The sequence below is a fragment of the Chaetodon auriga genome, chromosome 15 (assembly GCF_051107435.1).
Source record: "Chaetodon auriga isolate fChaAug3 chromosome 15, fChaAug3.hap1, whole genome shotgun sequence".
NCBI classification, from domain to species: Eukaryota; Metazoa; Chordata; class Actinopteri; order Chaetodontiformes; family Chaetodontidae; genus Chaetodon; species Chaetodon auriga.
This window is the reverse complement of record NC_135088.1, coordinates 3,032,011-3,054,177: the sequence shown is the minus strand read 5'-3', so window position 1 is coordinate 3,054,177 and position 22,167 is coordinate 3,032,011. Positions and strand designations below refer to the sequence as shown.

The window sequence follows — 22,167 nt, the reverse complement described above, 5'->3', positions numbered from 1 at the left end:
TTTGGTGACTGATAATCAGTCTCACACAAACGTGCTTCGTTGAAGACGGGGTTTGTTTGCTGATGCAACAGGTAGCACACCTGACATGGGCGTACTTCTTTATTTTCCAGTACACATGTTTCCACTTGTGCATGTTGTTACTGGAGACACTAAATGTGATGAGAAGTGACAGTTGTCTAATGGCACTGCTGCTCGCTGAGATGAAGTAATCATATGCTATGAATGAATGAATGAAAACAGTGTGCAGGCCTTATCCATGAACAATCCCTGCTCTCTAATCTTGGTGGCCAGTTTTCTTCTTCTACCTCGAGGCCTGAGCAGCGCTTCTGCAAGGAGATTGCAAATTTAGTTCTGCCTCTCACTCTCAAATAACCGTAATTGCAGCGGCTGCAGATTTGCTTCTGACCAATCGATAGCTTTTGGTGGGTAACCTGATTGTCTTGATGGCCGTGCACATGAAATATCTGAGCACTCTCTCTTTAGCTTCTCTCTGCAGTGTGAAGATACCAAACGCTTCGGTTTTACTATCGCAAACATGCCGGCGATGCAGAAGCGATAACGGCCCTCCCGTTATGAAAATCCGGCTTGTTGGGCTTGTAATCTTCAGGTTCAACAGGCCGGACATGAAGCTGCCTGACTGGTGGCGAAGGGGCAAATTAAATCTCTCTCCACCCGTGAAGAGAATCATCCCGCTCAAAGCTCACCTTCAGCTGAGAGCGAAGCGCTCGCCGTCTGTCCTTCACAAAAGCAGAGACCCATCCCACCGTTCAGTCTGAGAGCCTTTTAATGAAAGCCGGATCAAACTATCTGTACGAGCCTGCGCCCACAAAGGGTTCCTCTCAGGATGGCCGTGATGAGATCTCAGCCTATTTGTCTCGACATCACTCAGTGAAAACAAACACCCCCATCTGTCTGCGACACGCTGAAGCTGTCATCAATACGGCCCGCCAGAGTGAGGACACGTTCAGGCACTCAATACAGTGTCGACTGCCACCGCGCCGGAAAGGAAAAATGATGCTCACACAGCTCTGATTCGGGTTAGAGGGCTTCCTCTTTTATCGGGGTGAAGAGCAGATTGTGAAAACACAAGTGAAAGCAGCAGAAGAAGAGCAGGAAGAAAGATTCCTCCTTCACGCCGCATTCAGCGAGCTACAGAAACTCTTGACACTTTGACAAGGTTTTTGAGATCCGGCTCCGAAAGAGCAGATTTGAGGAAATATCACATCACTGTCGGTCTGCACACGCCCTGATCAGAATCTTTATTGATCCTCCGCTTCAGCCGTCAGCTGCGTATGCGTTTTGACTGCATAGACTTACAATGCAAGCTTCGCATCTGCCTTCAGATCTGTGTGCCGCCACTGAGGCCGCAGGACAGGCTGAATTAACTGAAGAATCACCGAATCCACGACAGCTTCCTCTTCAATCGGTGAGTGTTTTTGCTCTAGTGGCTGCTGCGTTACAGTGCGTCTCCTTACGCTTCCCTCAGGACATCTCAATGAGATTATAGGATGACCTTTTCATCAAAATACTAAATTATGTATATGTTGGCTAATTAATGTCACTTCAGTCTGTTTCCTAAGGTTTCAGAGAAACAGAGAAGACGATATAAGGAAGGGGATGCAGAGGGAAATGTTTTGGCGTGCAGTCTAAATCTTCCATGAAATCATTCATGACACCTCTCAGCTCTGATAGCAACAAACAGGGGGAAAAAAAGCATTGATGTTAGACAAACAAAATTCAACATAAAGGCATTTTTAAAAAGCTGTGGGCGGTGAAAAGTTAAGTGAGTGATTTCACAGCAGAAGGGGAGGAGGGGGAAGTAAACATGGCTCAAGAAGAGCGGCCTTGTTTTCATCAAGCTAATGATGTACTGTCTGTGGAGCACAAAGTATATATTTTAAAAGTTGTAGCTTGGGGCTTTTTCAGCGCTCAGGGGGATTTCATTCTTTGATCAGAGGCCTGTTTGAACTGATTAACAGGGAGAGTTCATTGGATCAAAGCACTGCAGGGCAGAGTTTCAACAGCAGAAGAACAGAGATGGTGAACACAGGCTCAGAGTGATAGATGCTTAAGTCTATAATGTAAAGTCTACAGCACTTTAATGACTATGACACAGACTCTTACTGAGAGACATCAAGATAAAGTCTGTTTATCAAGCACAGAGCTGAAGTTAGTTAGCTTAGCTTAGCATAAAGACTGGAGGCAGGGGGAAACAGCTAGCGCGGAAAACTCAGAGCGCCTCTGAACATGTTGCGTCTCGTTTGTGAGCGTCAGCTAGAAGAGCGACTGTGTTCAGCTTCTCAGAGACGTAAAGAGACGGAGACAGTGAGGTTGTTTGGTTCCACTGTGTCTTTGCAGAGACCTCAACAAATATTCTATTTGGTGACCAGAGGCGCAGCAAAGACGGACTGGGACAGCTGTTGGTTTGAAGAAACGGTCGCAGTAACTGCTCCTGAAATCACTAATACTTGTTATTTCATTTCCTCTCATGCAGGTCAAACACACATATTTTTCTGGACTCAGAGTCTCTTAGCTTGTCCACACAGGAGGCATCTTTTAGTTGTCCGTCTCAAGCGCTGTAATGGAACACAACTGTCCACACAGGCCACATATCAGCTCAAATTTCACTATCCAACACATGGCCTGGAGTCTATTTTCTTCTGTTTTACATCCTTAATTACACTAATTACATATTAGGCTCTGGGTGCAACCAAAACATGGCTGACCTTCACTGCAGACTGCGTCTGAATGCAATCCTGTGTGGACACAGCTGGAGGACTAAAGCTGCTGCTGCTCATGCTACACCTCCTGCTTCCAGTCGAAGCTTGGCTAACCACGTCCTGGTTCCAGATCTGCGCTTAAACCTGCAGTGCGGAACGCTTGTCTCCCCCTCCTGGCAGTGAAACTAACTGCACCCTGTTCTACCTCCAGCTTGTCACATATGGATGCCTGGTCAGGACCCTGTGACACTGGGTTCCTCTGTAGAGTCATCGTTCAATGTGCGGGTGGTGCTGATGGACTTCTACAGCCTGCTCTCACTCCTGAAGTGTCAAATGAGGTAATACAAAGAGTGAGGAAAGTCCAGCTGTGGAGGAGGCTGGGGTGGTGGATGGGTGAAGCACAGCACCGTCACATGGGCTCCAGCTTCTTCACATCTCACTCTCTAAAAAAAAATAAAAAGCAGCTCAAATGACTGAAGACCTGCTAACAATGAGCTGTTGTGCCATCTGCTGCTCTCCACAAACTGCATGAAAAAGTTTTCCACCGTTTGGTAAATAAACCCCAAACCTGCAAAATAAAACGCACAGTGTACATAAGAAAAGGATTTTAACATGACTGGTGAAACAATTTGTGCAAACATCCCCACAGAGAGCATCTATTGTGCTAAAAAAACACTTTCTTTTTCATGCTGCTCCAGACTTCAATGATGGAGCAGCTTTGAAAGCAGAGCGCTCGTCAGTCTGTCCGTCCTGCTCAAGTTTTTGTTGGGAAGAAGAAAGATGTGCTCTGAGTCTCCTGTTTCATCCCTTGTTTAACACTGAATTACTCAGCGCAAAAAATGAACTAAAAAAATCATCTTAGCAAATGATTTTTTTCTGCTGTCCTGCGGTACAGCCGCAGCATTTTCAGAAACATCATTCATCTGAAAGCCATTGACCGCGATCAATAATGCATCGGTTCGTGCGGCGTTATCAACGAGCCGCTGCTGGAATGGGAGCGTTCCAGATGGACGGCTGCAGAGGAATAAACGCCTTGAATAATTCCAGGGCTGACTAAAGTGTGATCTGATGAAGAGAGAATCCGAGATAAGAGGAGAATATAAAGACGGGAGAGTGATGAAGAGATCAACGACTCGGCCCGCAGGGAAAACGCCGTCACCTCATTTCCTCACTTTCAGGTAGTTTTGAGTAAACAAAACCAGATGTTCAAACAGAGTCGGTGCTCAGATGTATTCACCAGTGAGGTGCACAATGACGCTGCTGGGTTATGAGTCTCTTTTTTAGGGGGGAGGGGGGAGTGTTAGTGGGGGGGGTGTTTAAATGGTGAGCGGTTACTTGTTTGCTGCTTAAATCTTGAACAAAAAGACAAATAAATGAGAACAATTATTGAACTTAGAAAACATATTAGAGTTCTCCTGGTTGCTGCATTGAATTGGGTAACTGTGGAGGAATCATCTGGAGAATTTGTGTATTTTTGGGCTAATTACTGGAAAGTCTGAGGCTGCTGTTCATAGTTTCCTCCTGCAGCATGAGCTCATTCACTCAAACGAGAAGCAAAATAGGGTTTGATCTACTTTCCTTGTAAAACAAAGAATAGAATCAAAGATAGAGAGAGAAAGACACGATGCACAAAACTACTGGATTCATTGTGAACCCCTCAAATACACATAACATGAAGCGCAGGTCTACATTCACCAGTTTACTTCTGCAGAATGAAAGCCACCAGAAAGCGTTCACCTCTTTGTGACTCCCTTGAATCCTGTCCTGTTTTTTACAACTGAACCTGGAAATGCGTTTATTTGGAATATTGAGGTCTGAAATATATGCAAATCACTATTTTTCTGCCAAAGTAAAGTAGAAATTTAAAGCAGATGAAAGCATAATATTGCATTTGCATGACAATCTAGCAGACATTTTCAACCCCTGGACTCGTCTGGGCTGAAGGCTCAGAGCCAAACTGATATTAGAGACTAAAAAAAAAAAATCAATTTGTTCAAACACTGGCCACAGGCAGTAAGTCCTCATATTCAGATGACAAAATAGGTTGTGTGTCACTGCAGACCAGAGAGACTGAGAGGAACTCATGAATGGGTGAAAAGAACATCTGGCCAAATTATCACTAGGATTGATTTATTTCTCCACAAACGACAAGCTGTAATGTGAAAGATGCAACAAACACATAAAATACACAGAGAACGGCTTCAACCTTCGACAACTGCTGAAGGTTACGAGAAGAAATCACCTCTGTGACGCCCTCACGATGTTTACAGCCATATCAAAGCCAACAACAGCAGTACCTATGTCCACAAGGTCCCATGTCCCCAGAGTCTTATGTCCCCAGGGGCCAGTGTTCCCAAGTTTGATATTATGTTAACATACATGAACCCTTCTATTGTTTTAGAGTAAAATAACCTAAACTCTAGAGTTGGGGAACATAGAACTCTGGGAACACACATGAAGAACTGGGGAGCACCCTGACAACATAGGACCCCACTATTTCCCACTATGTGTCTTATAAATGTGGGGTCGAAGGACTGACTCCCCACAACGACAAACAAAAGTGTTTTTTGCCAGTGACACAAAACAGAGCACATCACAGATGACTGAGGTGGATTTTGCTGGAATTTATTAGGTTTCCATTCCACTGCGACGCAGATAAAGACTCCACGCAGACTCCCAAACAACCCAAATTACAAGTATTGTCAACCAATTTCACAACAATACATTTCCACAAGAAGCTCTGGAGAGGCGTGAGCGGCTTTTCTATCAGAAGCTTTCACGCTCACGTTCGATCAGTGTGATGAGGATGAAGGATGAAAAGACGAACTCTTCCGCGACGCCGCTCTTCAGAACGTCACGTGCTCATTGTTTGACTGTTTGGCTTTAGGTGGTCGCAGAATTGAGTTTTTGACAAAACACAGCGTGACACATTGTTTCTCCATCCATGCTTGACCCCCTACTGGACATTTCTCACATGGTGACAGGGTGGCAAAGATTACATGACATGGGTCACTAAATATAGCAAGAGAGGCTGCCACTACGGCGCTAAGAAGTAAACAAGAGGGGAATGAATGGTGGCTGTTTTTCCAGGTAGGCCGCTCTCTGCCTTCGTCCTCACTGTCCCCTCTCTGCAGCCATATGGGCGTCCACAGGGATGCCAGTATTAAGACCAGCGGTTGCTAATGTCTCCAAGGCTTGGTGATAACCAGTCTGACTCCCAGTGCTTCAGCTCTTAATAAACTGAACACATCACATATTGTGATTTATGGCTGGAAATTTTTAGTTGCTTTCCCTCAGTGGAGCTGGCTCGGGGGGGTGAGGGTTGCTGAAAGCATTTAATCAACGCCATTTTGTCCTGGTTACTCTGGATAACCCACAAACCTCACTGTCAACAGAACACCAGAACACTTTCCACCAAACAAACAGTCCCCGAAGAAAACTGGGCAGAGCGGATGGAAAGAGATGCTGCTGGTCAGCTTAAATAAAAAGTTTCCATCTAATGGTTCATCGTTTGAGAGTCGAGTGCAGATACGCCGAATCGTGAAAAGTCCACCATGTTGACTTTTGGTTGCACATGGGACACACACAGCCGTCTCCTGGGTGAACGTCCTGTGTTTGGTTGACCCATCCATCCACCCACCGCCTCCGTATGCACACAAGCTGCTCTTTACGCTCCATTATTTATGTTTTACTCCATTATTTATGTTAACGTTTGCTAATATCCATCACATCTGCGCAGCCATCTTGTGCAATGTTACATATTTTTTCTGCACTTACATATGTTTCCCTGGAACTGAGCCATCCTTCAGAGGGCAGTGCTAGGTCTTCTCCTCTTTTGTCTATGATGTACATACATACAGCTGATTTTATCTTGTATCTTATCCTTTCTTGTCACCTGATTTCCTCCTTTGCTCCTGTCATAATTCTGGATTTTTAGGCTACACTACAGAGACTACACTGGGCTTGCAAATCACTTACAAACTAGTTTCACAATCACAACACTCATCGTAGAGATCTGCTGGACAGGGTCCATTATCCAGATTTGGTGTTTTTACTCTTTTGAGGAATTTGGAATAATCACTACTCTTAGACAAGACCTCATCTCAAAGGCATTTTAATGCTGGCAGTCAGAATCGTCTACCTCATCACTCCACACGGGCTGAATTAACAGCAGATGTAGTGAGACTAAGCAGATAACATCTCCATTCATTTAACTCTGTGCGGAGGCTGCTTTAGTCACTGCTGTGGGCCTGGGCTCTATTTTATTTTCTGGGGCATTTACAAAGAATGGTGTAGGCCTTTAAAAGCTGCCTTTGATCGCAGAGTGAACTACGACTGTTACACGCAATAAAACCATTTTGGAGGCCATTCTGTCCTTTGTTAGGAAAGATAAATATTGTTGTCTTTGTGCGTCAGCAGCGAGGGCAGGAACCAACAGCTGCAGCTGCAGTAGCTGGTTAGACAGACGCAGTGTGTTTAGGCCCAGGGCTGTTGACTTACCCCTGTTTGACTGCTTTGTTCTTGTTCACATCGATGGTGGTGATGGAATGCTTGGCGCCGGACTGCACCTCCCAGTCCACCTTCCACTGGGCGCTCTTGGACTTGGTCTGAAGCAGGTTCACCCCTTTCTTTGCTTTGACCCTGCAGGAAATGGCGAGGGAAAAAGAACGGGACAAGTCAGTTTTATTAGAGGGGGTGATTTATGTGCAAGGTCAGAGGTGAGCACCCTCTGTGTGCAGCAGTCCTCCTCCCTGTGTTGCGTCATGGCAAAAGCAATTCCACAGATGAATCAATAACAGAGATGAATGAAGATGACAGCACAATGATACATGAGGCCAGAAGGCTAGGACTACTCCAGGTCACAGCATTCACTAACACTTTATATGAAATTAAATCTACAAGGCCTCAAACTGCACCTACTGGGCACCTGTACTGTATTAATAACCAGAGACACCTGAAAGTCTCCAAACTCAGCTCACATGCTTCGCAAAAACATTGAGAGACAGAGCTGATGAGACATTTGATCTGATATATATAACAGATCAAATAACACTGGATTTCCCACAGACACAATATCATGATATCTCATCGATTCTGAGGTGAAATCCTGCTTCTGGAACCCACAGGGAGAACACGCTGTGCAGGCCGGTCGGAGCAAGCTCCAGAACAGCAACACTGGAGCTGACAGGAACTCACATTTCTGCTCAAGGACACTTCAGAAGGGAGTGTTAGAACTCCCTGCTGCCTCTTAACATCTCAGGTGTTCACATTAAATGAGCCAAAGACAGGAAAGCTGAATGGGAAACTATGAGCACTGCAATGTTTTAATGCTGCTTCTTTCATCTTTCATCATCTTATTTCTTCTTCATCCAAATTGCCTTAAATATATTCACATCATGAAACAGATCTCTCTCTTTCACTGTATATGGAGAAGATATAATAAGTGAACCTGATGCACATCTGTGTATATCTTCCTAATATCTAAATTACACAGACATGCACCAGCCACACTCTACACATGCACACAAAGCCATCAGTTTCCAGCCTGCAGAGATTCTGCATGTTCACATACTGACATGCACGTGTCTCTGCAGCCCACACGCACCAAGCATCTGCACAAATATGACAAAAACAAAGGTGTTCATGTTCCCAACACGTCTGCAGCGTGTGCACGTCTACATGTGCAGCTGGGAGCCTTGAAAGAAGCAGGAAGGAAGAGAGCTGAAGCTAAATACAGTGAATAAATAAATAAATAGCTTCATAAGACGAGTAGAAAAAAGAGTGGCTGTAAAAGAGCAGAGAAGACAAAATAATAATGGAATGGAATGAAATAATAAATCTTAAAAAACGCTGCCAGGACGTTCAGCCGTGGCGTAAATTGGCTTTTCCAATATGCAGCAGGTACTTTTCCATTTCTTAAAGAGTCGTCAGGCCTTGATTTATAATCTTTTACATCTAAATTTCACGATTTTAAGACGTTAAGCTTCAGCATCCAGAGAGAATTCAGACCTTGAATGTGAAACATCATTTAGTTTAATATTTGTTGAAAATATTAAATATTGAAAAGAAGCTAAAGGTGACTGTGGGAGTAAGGGGGGGACTTCTGGTCCCTAACTGCTAAAGTTGATAAAAAATTAGGATCATTTAGCAGAAAACTTTCAGGTTAGTAATCTGGTTTGCTGTTCAAGAGGCTTTTCATCAAAACAGTGACGAATAATTAGAAATGTTCAATCAGCTGGGAAACAAACCAGCTCTGGCAGCTGTCCTTTGTGACTTCACCTAGACGTGCTATTAAGGTGTCTACAGGCTGAATACAAAACAGCAGAGCGGAGAAGCAAAGGCAAAAGCTCTCTCCTCCCCAGTTATTGTGATTCTGGTCATTTGACCACATGAGCCACGCCCGACTCCTGCACTGATGCATGATGGGAACAAACGTCTCATCCACAGACGTGCAGAGCCAGTGGAGATTATTGATCTGAGGGTCTCATTTTCATGAAACACAAGACCCAGATGAATTATTAACGTATAATATTCAGCTTTTGTTTGTCTGCCTTGTGCCTCCAAGACAATTCATTAATAACTGGACTGGAAGCTAAGATAGCATTAGCTCATAAAGTGTGGAAAATGTGGTAAATTTTGTCTTAAATGATAAACAGAAACACAGAGTATCAGACAGAAGATCGCTGTCATGGTGGTAATGAAAATACGAGAGCCCGTTGCTGCTTTCCTGCCTGCAGAACTCTGGGGATCTTAATGATTTTGCCTTGTTTACAGGAAAACACAGTGTTGTATTTCCCTTCCCGCCATGAGATCACTGCATATCCACACAGACAAACAACAGCTCTTTCTGGACAAACTCAGCGAAAGCTTCACCTAAAATCACATTTTTCTCTCATTTACATTCGCCTGAAAGTTTGAGGCGCCTGCAACGTCTTCCAGATCGTTCCATTTATATCTTTGACAGATAAAAATTCTGACGTCCCGCTGAGGTGTTTCCATTTGCTACGCTAACCTGCGCTCAGTACATCGACCACTCATCCATGATTTGCGAAAGCAATTGACTTTCAGCTGAAGCCGTCCCCACTTCTTCAGCCAGAATAGACACACGGCTCCAAGAGACTCTGCATTTTAATGTAATCGCTACCATCCTCGGGCTGCTGCTGATAGTATTTAACAACGAAACTATGCACGGAAATTACACCTTGCTCGTACCTGCTCGGACCCCCTTCTACCTACAAAACTGCCTTAATCCTTCATGGCATTGATTCAACAAGGTGCAGGAAACATTCCTCAAAGACTCTGGTCCATATTGGCAGAATCACACAGTTGCTGCAGATTTGTCAGGTGTATATCCATGATGCGAGTCTCCAGCTCCACCACATCCCAAAGGCGCTCTGTCGGACTGGGATCTGGCGACTGTGGAGTTAGGGTGGTGCCCTGACTGTGGTGTTTTAACAATGCTCAGTTTGTGCTCAGAGGCCCTTAAACCACCAGCAGCAGCCTGAACTCTCGATTAAAGGCAGGATGAATCCATGCTTTCATGCTGTTAACTGAATTCTGTCCCTAACTCTGAAAGTTGCAGCAGAAATCGAGACTCCAGGCGACACTTCTCCAATCTTCTATTGTCTCATTTTGGCGAACTCGTGCCAACTGTATCCTCAGCTTCCTGTTGACAGGAGTGGCACCCAGTGTGGTCAGTGTTGGCCATCTTCCCCACCACTCACACTCTGTAAACCCTAAAGACGGCTGTGTGTGAAAATGCCAGTAGATCCGCAGGTTCTGATATAGCTAATGTGGCACCAGCAACTTCAGCAGATCTCGACCATGTAGATCTACGTTCCTTCATGCACTGAGTTGCTGCCTCATGATTGGATGATTAGATATATGTGTTAAAGAGCAGCTGAACAGGCGTACCTAATAAAGTGGATATACACATTTTGTGGCACTGTCCTTCAAACGTCATGAAAAAACAAATGACCGCTGCTCATCAGATGTTTCTCCACCAGGACAGAGCCGACAGAAGTTTGTAATGCAACATTTTCTTTTACAGTATCAGGACACTGAGGTCATGTTTATGGGAGTTGAGCAGTTTTAACAAGTTGAGGAGGTGTTTACAGTCCACATGAACTGCACACAGTGATTTTCATGATATTTGTTCCAGTTAATATTCTCAAAAAGACCAATAAAAAACTAACAAAAGGGGATTTTGTATATCTGAAACCGAATTAGATTCCTGGAACCGTAAAATGACCTGAACATCATGTAGAATATTTTGTAGGGAAGCACGTTAAAATATTTTGAGCATGGACGCTCGCTCTTGATTAATGTACGAGTGACACAATAATCTCAATCTAAGGTCCATTTAGAAGCTCGTTTGGAGGGTTCATCTGCATTGCATGACCTTCATCAGTGCATAAAACTGGCTCAGGTGTCGCCATTAAAGACTGCTTCTTATCACTGAGGTCATGTGATTGAGTCTGTCCAATTACTGATGACGACTGTAGCAATAAATGGACTCTGCATTGATATTATTTTACAGTTAAATGATAAAAAAAATGGGGGGAAAATGTACAATTCTACACACTTCTTTGTTGGAAAGTCAAATGTTTCTTACGGGGGCGGCGCTGTGCTGAGGGAAATATGATTCATGACCGTGAGATACAACTACAATATTGATTAAAGCTATAAATACTGAAGTTGAAGACAGCTCTTGCATCTGTTGTCCTAAACATGCCATGTCTGCTACAAATCCTCCCATCAGAATCGATGCATTTTACTCTCCCAGCTTGTCTGACATAAACAGAAGAAGCACCTCGGGCAGGTTGCAGCTTTTAAAAACATTGTTTCTTGTTATTGCAGCTCTTATTGTCTTCTTTCATCAAATCCTCCACATTAGCGAAAATACAGTAATTATCTGACACAGCGCTGTCAAGGAGAGATGAAACAGAAATATGTAATGTTTAAGAAATCATCCTGATTGAGCGTGTTGCCTTTGATGTGAGTTGAAAAGGGGAAACTTAATACCCTCAGACTCTCACTAAATGAGGTGACCCAGTTGCTTCTTGATTACTGTAGCTTGTAAAAATACTGATCATAAGAGACGATAATTACACATTATTGTAGGGCATAAACACTTCCTGGTAAGGATGCAACCCTGATGAGTAATCCTTGTTTTTATATTCATTACCTCCACTCCCCAGCAGCTTATAACAGCCTCCACATTCATCTCTTTTACAGAGGCTGCATATTGTACAGAACCAATGTTTTTAATCAGACGGTCCTTTTTCATCAACTCCTCTTCATTTTTGGCCCACAAATGAGAGGGGATGAAGCATTACCCACGGGAGCGCCACATGAATCGGGCTCCCCATTGAACAGTGCTAATACTGATTAATGAAAGAGCATTGCAAATGAAAAAGCCGTGCAGCAGTAACCAGCCATAATACACAGCCATGTTCTCAGAATCTCTGTCTGCTGCTGCTGCTGCTGCTGCTGCTGCTGCTGCTGCTGCACGGGGATGGCGAGAGGCAGGGTGATCCACTTCAGCTAAGACAGAGCTATTACTTACTCATTCCACACAGATGCCTTCTGCCATGGCAACACCTATTAGACTCGGACTTGGCTGACGGACTGCTAAGCAGGAGAGCTTTTGGTCAACACATTTCAGGCCAGATTTCCGGCCTTCCTGTTTGTTCTCCCTAAGCACTTAAACAAACACTGTCCCCCAGCGCGAGATGACCTCAACACGGCACCGTCAATCGGTGATCAATATCAAAACAGCATCGGCTGCTTGATTTTGCGATATTTTGTCAGCCGGCACAGAGTTTAGAAGAAGCTCTTTAACATCCTTCTGTCACATTTTCACCTGCTTCAAAAAGACACCTTAAGTCCTCCTCTTCATCATTTTGCATGGTCTCTGCTCTAATTACAGCGTCCTCTTCCTCGGCTCGTGGCGTCTCCACGGCACACTCGTATGCAAGAATTGGATTTTCTCTCCACTGGGCGCACTGGACGTGTCCTCATGACCCATTTATGACACTTGCTGGCAGAAATCATGTCAACTGCCAAGCCCCACGCTGTAATTTAATCTAACTGGCTGCTGTTAATAAATAAAACATGCAAACCAGGATTAAATCAAACCATAGCTCCCAAGACTTTAATTTTTCCTTAATGGCCCTTTTAAAGACTATTTATTGAACACAGTTGAAGAAGACGTCCCCACAGGCAGAAGAGTCGCGAAACTGGAATTTTTCCACGGCGTAATGAGAGCGACTGTGAAAAATGCATTTTTAGACTTTGATCACTTTAAATCTCTACAATGAAATAAAACTTGAGTGGTCGACACCACATGTGCGCACTGCTCAGGATTCAGCTGAATGTTTGTTGGAAAAGGGCCTCCAACCAGACGCCTCAAAAAGTAGTTTAGTTTTCTATCAGAAGTTTGAATGCTGATTAATCCTGACTTTCACTGGTGTACTTCAGTACTTGTGAGTACACTTGAGTATACTTGCAGGTAACAAAAACAGCACAAAGTGTTCTTCAAAAAGTATCACTGTATAGTATAAGTACACTGTTTTTTCCTCTGGGGGTGTACTCCAAATACAAAATATTAAATATTTGAAATGTACAACAACCAGTTTGGATTAAAAACTGTGTTCATGGGTTCACGCTGCTTGCAGAGAGTTTGCAGGCATCTGAGAACGAGCTAAGTAACATTTACTGCGAGTATTCTTCTGGGCCTCTGGCTTGGTGGCGAGCTGCGACCAACCGGTGGCTGCCTATGAAAACACAGCTGTCCAGCAGCTTCACAGCTGCAGGAGGCTTCGCTGTTAATGTAACATTGCTGAACAGCCTTATGGAAGACGAGACGGTGGACACTAACCTGTGGAGTTTGCTCAGTTAGTACACTTTCCATCACGGCCTGCTGCAGGGAATCCATCTAACCTGTTCTTCCAAAAACGTCAATAACCACTTACAAATTTCCATGGCGCTGTAATGGCCTCCCTGCAACAGACGGCAACTCTCCACTGACAAACATGGCTTCACCCTTGGATCACAAGCAGCAATCTTATCAATCATCTCAAGCACTTTGCTATCTGTGGTGTTTATCTTCACAAGTTAACAGCTTTGAGGCTTTCTCGACAGCAGCGCGGAGACGTACAGCTGGAAAGCCAGACGGGAGGGACAGACCTGCCAGGGACAGACTTTTTAATGGGAGGCCCCGAAAATTAGAACACGAGAAGCTGGGGAAATATCACAGAGCAGATTACAAATTGGAAACCGCAGCTGCTGGTTTGCAAATGCTCAACAGATTTATTCTTGTAGGTGAGAATGAGCCGTGCAGCGCAGCCGTAAATATGGCCTCTGCAAAGCCTGGCAGAGTCACCAACAGCACATTCCTGCTTATTAACACCCCAAAATTTCTTACAAAACAACCAGAAGTTCAAGCCATAACTGCTCGGTTTTCACGTAAGCGCTTTGTTTCAGCTTCCAGAGCTTTGCAATTAATACAAACAATAAAGTCACACTGTAACAGAACAGATGAGTAAGCCTGATAATTATAGCAGAGATCCAACAGAAGCATGTAATGCTGAGGTAAGACATTACAGCTCCACGCTAAACTCTGCTATTAGAAAACTGCTTTGTCATTTTCTTTGTCTGCACGCTGATACTTTTTAACCTCACAGTCTGTAGTCTGTATGAGCTGCTTGTGGATAGTTCTGTGCATTTGAAAATGCTTTTCGACCATAACTTTTAACTCATGCTGGGAGTTTTAATAAGGCTGCCACTGTTCTATGTTACTCATATTAGTTCCTGCTGAAGATGTCCTTAAAAACAGGTCACAGATATGTAGAGTTTAGAGGCAGCAGGGAAAATGCTGGGGAGTATTTTCAGCCGCGGATTAATCCACATTTGGTGGTTTATCGATTTAGATTTCCACCAGCGAACCTAAATGAACCTGTTCATTGTAATGAAGGACATGTCGGCCCATCCACATGAACTGTGAGGCTCATTTATGTGTTTTTGATATATTGTACTTGTTGTTTTTGGGCTTTGGCACAAGTAGTACATAGAAAATGACCAGCATTGCCTTGATAAAAGCCAGAACTCTGAGCGTCTGATGGAGTCATCTTTGAATCACTGGCACTGATCAATAAACCCATCAAACCCTGCAGATACTCTGAAATCACGACAAGGCGGTAAAAATCTACTGCCCTGCGCCTTTGAGTATTTAACAGCTGGCTTATGGCTGGCTGCAAGTCAGTGTCTTAACGGTGCACAGAGGCAGAAAATGAAGTATACTGAGATGCGACGCGCCTGAACGCCGGCATTATCTTCGAGTTTCTTCATCACCTTCTGCCCAAACGTGTGACCGAGACGCACCGGGGGACTTCTCTCCACTGGATTAAGCTCTGACTGGTTTTCAAACAGTTTCTCTCTTCGCCTTTGGACCACCGGCCTCACCCTGACGAACAAGTCGTGAAGAATGACTGCGGTTCCTCTTAAACTGGACCTACGTTACATCAATAGAGTTAATCACTGATGATGGGGGATAATGTCATTTCTCAAACATAAAGAAGAGTGAGGCAGGGGAATGTTATTTATCACTTAGAGAGAGTTTCTCTTTGAAAAGGTAATGGATTTATGCCAATAGAGCAGACAGAACAGAAAGACGTCTTTATCAGGTTGGTGTGTAGCAAACCAGTGCACGCTCTGCACTTAACTGGCTTTACTTTAGCCACGCATTATCAAAAGACATAAAACCACCTTGTCCAGCTCTCTCACCTTTCCATTAGCTTTGTAAATAGCTTGACATCGGTGAAACATTGTCTGAATATCAAACATGAAAGCAGTGCTTTTCAAAGGCAGCCCGCGATGCTTTCATCATTCCAAATTAAAAATCATTACTGAAAAATACTGCAAGATGTTCCAGAAATGTCATGACTGATGATGACACACGGACAAGAATATTTGAACAAATACAAAGCGGTCTTATTTTTGCAGCTTTGGCCCTCTTTGCTGTGAGTAATGATAACTCTGTACTTAAAAAGATAATTGCTGAGATTCATCAAAGTCTGTCGGGGTGAATGAAGGATCACCACATTTCAGCCGGACGCACTTTTAGTCTTAACTCATTGAGTTTTTGAAGCAGTGACACCGTGTTCCCAGACCCCAGTTTTCATTTTGGTGAGTATAATATAATCACAGCAGATGGATTTTATGGCCCAAACTACAAAATATTAACCACCTCATAATAAAGCAGAATTATCCATTAAAAAAGCTTCAAAGGACTGAAGTTAATGACATGCAGACATAACTTATGGCTGTAAAACGCCATTTTTAGGATAAGACAAAGTGCTTTTTGTCATTGTTGCCAATTCATTTCCAACATCTTTAAAACCTTAATACAAGAGAATTAATGCCAGAATCATTAAAAATGTCCTTCCCCTTGGGGTGAATATCAGTTACTAATTACAACCCTCCATCCACCATGAAAGGTCAAACTGGATCCCGGCTTTGCCAGCACACCAACAAAATATTGATTTTGATGATTTTTGCCCGATCACTGCCTCAGTTTCCTTCTGCTCTTTTTCTGAGCTTCAGGAAGTACAACCGCCGCTCTGGTTTGTGCATTTCATTACGGCTTGACTACAATTCCCTCGTGAAATTATCACATGAAACGACCAAGACCTTCCTCGCTGTCTGCCAGCCCCAGACAGATTGGACCGGTATTTGGCATTCACTAGTGGCATGTTATGCTGCCGAGTGGGACGTCGTAAACAAACATTTGATCGCGGATGGCGGTGACAACAGCCCACAGAACACTTGTAGTGCCACCATTGGCGAGCAGAAACCCTGATGGATGGAGTCGGGCTTCGTGGTTGTCCCTTTAGCGATGCAGAGATGAAGGCAGAAAAGTAAATAAACAACTAAAATGTCAGCACTTGAATGTCTCAGAGGCATTAGTTGCACTCCCTTTTGCATTACAGCAGAAACGGGGCCTCTCCCCAACAGCTAAATTTGGCCGGCACAGTCTTTTTTCCCCACTCATCCGTAGGCAGAAGCTCCATTAGTTCCTCTGAGGGGCCACTTGCTCGACTGCAGACACAACAAATTCCATTACATGAAGATATGTATAATTCAGAGTAAGTGCAGATTTTATTTGTCCTTGGCCAGTTGTGGACGTGGTGCTTTTATGTGTCCAATGACATGTGATTCAATCACATACGCCGCCGTGCACGACGCCTCAGCTTCGGCGTGTTATGTTTATGGGGGCTACTTCAGAGGCAGAAAAGGTTTGCTGCTGGCTTTCAGGACGTCACTGAAGCGTTCAATCGACCTCACGATCAAAACAAATGCTAAATCATTCCTCGGCATCAAAACAGAGAGTAATTTAAAGGGAGGACCGCAAACACAGTCAACACCCGATGCATAAGCGCCTCCAGTTTCACGGCCAGGAAGGTTTTATTTTTATTGTTGTTTAACCGAAAGCTTTCCTGAAGAACTGTAAAGACATAATGGCAGATATACTGCAGCTGTAATGTGAAGAACACACAAGGAAAATGAATGCAACATCCTCTGTACTCTAACACATGCACAGCCGTCACTGCTGCCACTGAACGAACAAACTGCGTAAGGTTATTTCTAAAGGCAGATTTCTGTGGGTTCTTCTTTGCCCAGTTCATCCTCTGAGGTTGCCCAAAAATCAGTGTGAGCTTTAGAAGAAGATGTCCTTGTGATGTTTGGTTAACGTGGCTGAATTTTCTGACTGACAGAGGAGGAAGCTCGTCTGAGGTTTGTGTTTCCTGGTCTGCCAGTCGAACATTAGAGGAAAACATTTCTGTGATGTGTGTGGCTGTGGGGGGGCATGTCAATAATCAACTCAGCGAGATTCCACATGAAACGATGCTTTTCTGCTTTTAATGTATTTGGGATAAAATGAAAAATAAAACCGTGTAGCAGTTCAAGTGAAAATAGTCAACAGAAGAGCCCCAAAGTACTGTACAGAAACCACAGATGATCAGTGGAAAATGCAAAAATAGAGTTGTCACAGTGCTCACTACAGTACTGAGACATTTTGATGAGTGTGACAGTTGACTGTCTGGGAAATGCAGCGCAGAGATGCTGCTGTAATGAGCGCTTAGCACAAATGACAGACAACGCTTGAAGAACTTCATGCCTGCACTTTTTAAAGTGTGAAGCTCCACAATTCCATCTCTATTTTGGATGCATGATGACAATTCTAGTGCCTCATGGGTCCCTAAGATCCCATAACAGCCTCTCTAACTCGAACATGAGCACACAGCTTCGTAATGCTTGGCCTCAGCAAAATAAAAAAAAAAAAAACTTGTGCAATGTGCTCATCATTATGGCCCTGAGACAAGAGAGGTGTCAATGTCAATATGGGGGCTGCAAAACATTGTCAGTCATGAAGACCGGAGCAGCCATCGGCACAGATGTTCGCTTGGCAGAGAGATGCACAATACTGCAGAAAGACCTAATGCTCATTATGAGAGTCAGACAAGAGAACGCCCATCTCACAGTAAACAGAGCGGCCAGGCCATGCGAGAGGGCTCGGCCAGCGGGGACATTATCAGCACACTCAGTATTCAGTCATTTCTGACTGAAATAAAAAAAAGGCAACAATGTGCAGCGCAGTGTGGCCCAGCAGTCAGGATTTGGCCGAATCTGACAATTCAGTGGAGGAGAAAAAAAGGAGTGAAGAGCAGGAAAATCATTTAGTTGTTTTGATGAGAGGTTTTTGTGGAGCTGCGTGGATAGATACTTAGTGCTGATCTAATAAGGCTACATTTAGACACTGTAACAGAGGACCCAAAAGACAGGAAAATGCAATGTTTTGAAAATGAAAAAGCCGGATTTTTGAAGGCTAAACAAATATCTGCAGCCATGGGGAAGATCTCTCTGTGCCGAGTCCAGTGATGTCTGCGTCTGTGGAAAAGATCTAGACAATATAATTATACATAAAGTACAGGAGGGGGTTTTAAAAGGCTCAGCTTTTTCTTCTTAAGTTTAGGTGTCTTAGAACTTGAAATCTCAGTCATGTTCCTACTTGCTTTAACAGGATTCTGGCTTCTTACTGCAAAACTCAATTACAGGCCTTGATACAGAGGCTGTTTGTCTCTGCAGCAGATGAAAAGGGTGTTGTGGGTCTTTTGGTGGGTTTTCCCTTGAAAGGGTTGAGGGGTTTACGAAGTCTCCCTCAGGCAATTCCAAGCTGCTGCATGCAATCTGTGCTTACAGACCATAGACAGTGTGGGCAATCATTTGCTGCATTTGTCACCGCTGATTTTCAACCTCTGATTTGGGAGGAAGCGTGCATTTCTGCACACGTTTTCATCCCCGATAAACAAATGCAAATGAGAATCACAGGTGAAACCAGGACAAGACACAGCATCAAGATTTCACACCACATGCTGCTGTGCATCCAAGGCCACGGAGCCGCCAACCAAAAAACACAGAAATCACCTTGGCTCTTGTTCTGCCGCAGACATAGAGATATGTGTCTGGACTGGTCACAACCTGCGTGACTGTCTGTAGGATTCAGACTCATTCATGCGACCAAATACAAAAGCTGCAATGGCAATCCAACAGCACTCTTTATCCAGCAGTAATTATGTAATGCACTAGTCAAAAGCAAATTACTCCTCAGTGCAGAACAATAACAAAATCAGACAAAAGTAGGGACGTCTGTTTCGGTTAATTTTGCTCTCTGTAGCCTGACACCCATTAACCGTGAACTAACGGGTTAAATTTGAGCTGAGAGGGAAAGTGGACATCATCTCAGTCATTATTGTGATGAGCTAGCTTGATTTTTAGCTCGTCCTTCTTCCTCTCAAAGTGGTTTTCGATGCATTTAGCCACAGTAGCTCTTGCTGGCATTCAAGGTTTGGAACTAGCTCTTTGAATCTCTCGACCACACTGACCAGCAGCATATCGGTCTCATCATCGTTCACGCCAACCGGGTGATGGTCTCACACCAGTGTGTATCTCCCCCGGCTAGCAGCATAGCGCCAGTGGGCTTGATAAATTGAAGAGTAGCATCAGACAATTTACATTTGTTGCCTTTCTGGAGGAAATGTTCCCACATCGAGGTGTTTAGCATGCTGCACCTTTGACCTCATAGGCTTTCCACACTGCACTTAGCCCCAGCCTGAGGGAGCTGTTAGCTCCAGGCTAAGCGACGCTGTTAGCATGTGTGAGTGTGCTTGTATGCAGATGGACGCAGTCATCGCAGGTGCAGCTGTGAAAAGTATGTTTCAGGATTTTGACTTCAGCAACATTGACTTCTATACATTTTGAACATATGGGTGATCATATGATGGAGCAGAAGAGGTGGGACTGCATGACCTGCCGTGTGTGACCTGATATCACAACATCACAGAACTGCTAATGAGTCGCTGTGGCTGTCACTGGTCAACATGTTGCTTCAAGCTCTGTGTGAAACAACATGTTCATGGTGTGACTACATGTGACCTTGGCAGAGAAAGTGTCTGTAGTGCTCAGGCTGTCTGGAAGTAAAACACATGAGACTTACACCGTGTTTAATTTAATCCTGGAGGGTTGTGTCTGAAGGGAGGATGCACTTTGACCAAACACAGGAGAAAAGCCTCAGAATTACACATTTAATTAAGCTGACTGACCAGCTTCTATTGATCTTCTCCCATGGCTTTAAATGCACTGTAAAGACCTTCAGTATTTGCTTCTAGTTACATCACAATGGTGACTACATAGAGTATGTTAGGACTGAAAGAACCGTTTTCTCTGCAAATGAAGGTATTGATTATTTTTTGACAGATTCATAATTAAAGTCATGAAATGTCAGAAATTGTCCATCAGGCTCAAGGTGAAGTATTGAAAGTCTCATGCTTCAGATGCAGGAACACTGAATGTTTAACATTTATATTTGATAAATGCCACAAATGGCAAATATGTTGACTGATCACTGATAATTAAGACCGCCTGTCAATTAACTGATTAACATGCAGCCAGGCAAACATCTCTGTGACACTGTTTTTACTGTGCTGTGAGCTAAATGCTAATGGCAGCATGCTAACATGCCCACAATGATCATGCTATCCACTGAATATCTGTGGAGGAATTTCCCTCTGAACTACTAATATCCACCTCATGGTGGCACTAGAGGAAAAGTCAGGAGAATCACCAAAACCATTAGGATTCATGAATGTGCGCAGATTTTGTGTGAATTCACGTAGATTTTGACGCATTTCACTGGGTAAGAAAAAACCTTGACCTGCAGGTGCCACTATGGAAAGGCAAGAGGATAATCATATTCATTAAGATTCATCCTCTGGGGACCATGAACGTGGATAAATAATCCAAAGTCTCAAGCCTGAGCTAACCCTGGTCAGGGTATTTTTTCAGACTTTGGAAAGCTCCCGTCATGACACAACTGTTTTCACAGGGAGTACCACTCCCCGTGATCTTAACGTGTAAATGTGGTGGAGTGTCCTTTAACAACACTACATTTCACTGCGGGGCAGCAGATAACATCATTTACCTCCATCACTGGAGCAGTTGTTTAAAATATGAAGCCAAAAACACTCTGATGATGTGATCAGCTCACCCCAAAGTACTGATGACGTCAGTGGATTGTAGTCAAAAGGCGTCATTCATACATATTGTATGAACCTCTCCACCTTCCCTGCATTTACATCTTCTAATTTAAAGATCAAAGCCAAGACAGCAACATTTTGTTACTGCTGTCAAGGCGAAAAAATGTTTCAGCTGCTACACTACAAATAAACCCGACCTGGCCTTTCAGCGTTGCGATAACAAAGCAGGGCTAGAAGTGAACACGCTGAACACAAATCCTGATGCAGAACTTCAGAGTAGTATCTCCTTTCTTTTCTCTTTTCCAATGTCTCTCGCTCTCAGTCACACACACACAGGATGCACATGTCGCAGCGTGGAGGCGACAGCATTGGCTGGGCATCCTTTTGGAGGACAATTATTCTAAGTAGTTTTCCCATCAGCCGGAGCCATGAGCAGAAGACCCTCGGGTGAGCCAGAACCTTTCTGAGGAGGCAATCGGGGAAATAGCCACTGTCCAATTTATTTGATAAGGCGAGTGGAGCTCAGACCTGCCAACAGATGCAGAAGGGAGGAAAATTGGGGCCGAGCTGCAACCTAGTTGCTGACATTTTCAGAGTTCAAATCACTACGCATACAGAGTGATTATAATAATATTTCAGCCAGAGTTCGGGGTCGCTATTCAAAGTTCACGGCGCAGTGGGCAAGTGTTAGCTTTCAGTGTACCGCATCGACTAGGTGATCAGGTAAAAGTGTGGGTTACTTCTACTCACTGCAGCACGAGATAGTCAGGCTGCAGTGATTACAACACAGTGAAAGTGGGCAACTGAGCTTTCCTTCAAGACACCGACCAAAGGAGATTAAATTCAAAGAT

The 22,167-nt window shown here is 44.0% G+C and overlaps 1 protein-coding gene across 2 annotated transcripts in view; it reads right to left on the bottom strand.

The window, feature by feature from the left end:
* tmem132e (transmembrane protein 132E) overlaps window positions 1-22,167 on the bottom strand; it is a 318,304-nt gene that overhangs the window by 46,098 nt on the left and 250,039 nt on the right. For both annotated transcript variants that reach the window (XM_076750730.1, XM_076750731.1), the window contains exon 3: window positions 7,221-7,361. In XM_076750730.1, the coding sequence (XP_076606845.1) occupies window positions 7,221-7,361 (141 nt within the window). The remainder of the gene's footprint in view (window positions 1-7,220; window positions 7,362-22,167) is intronic.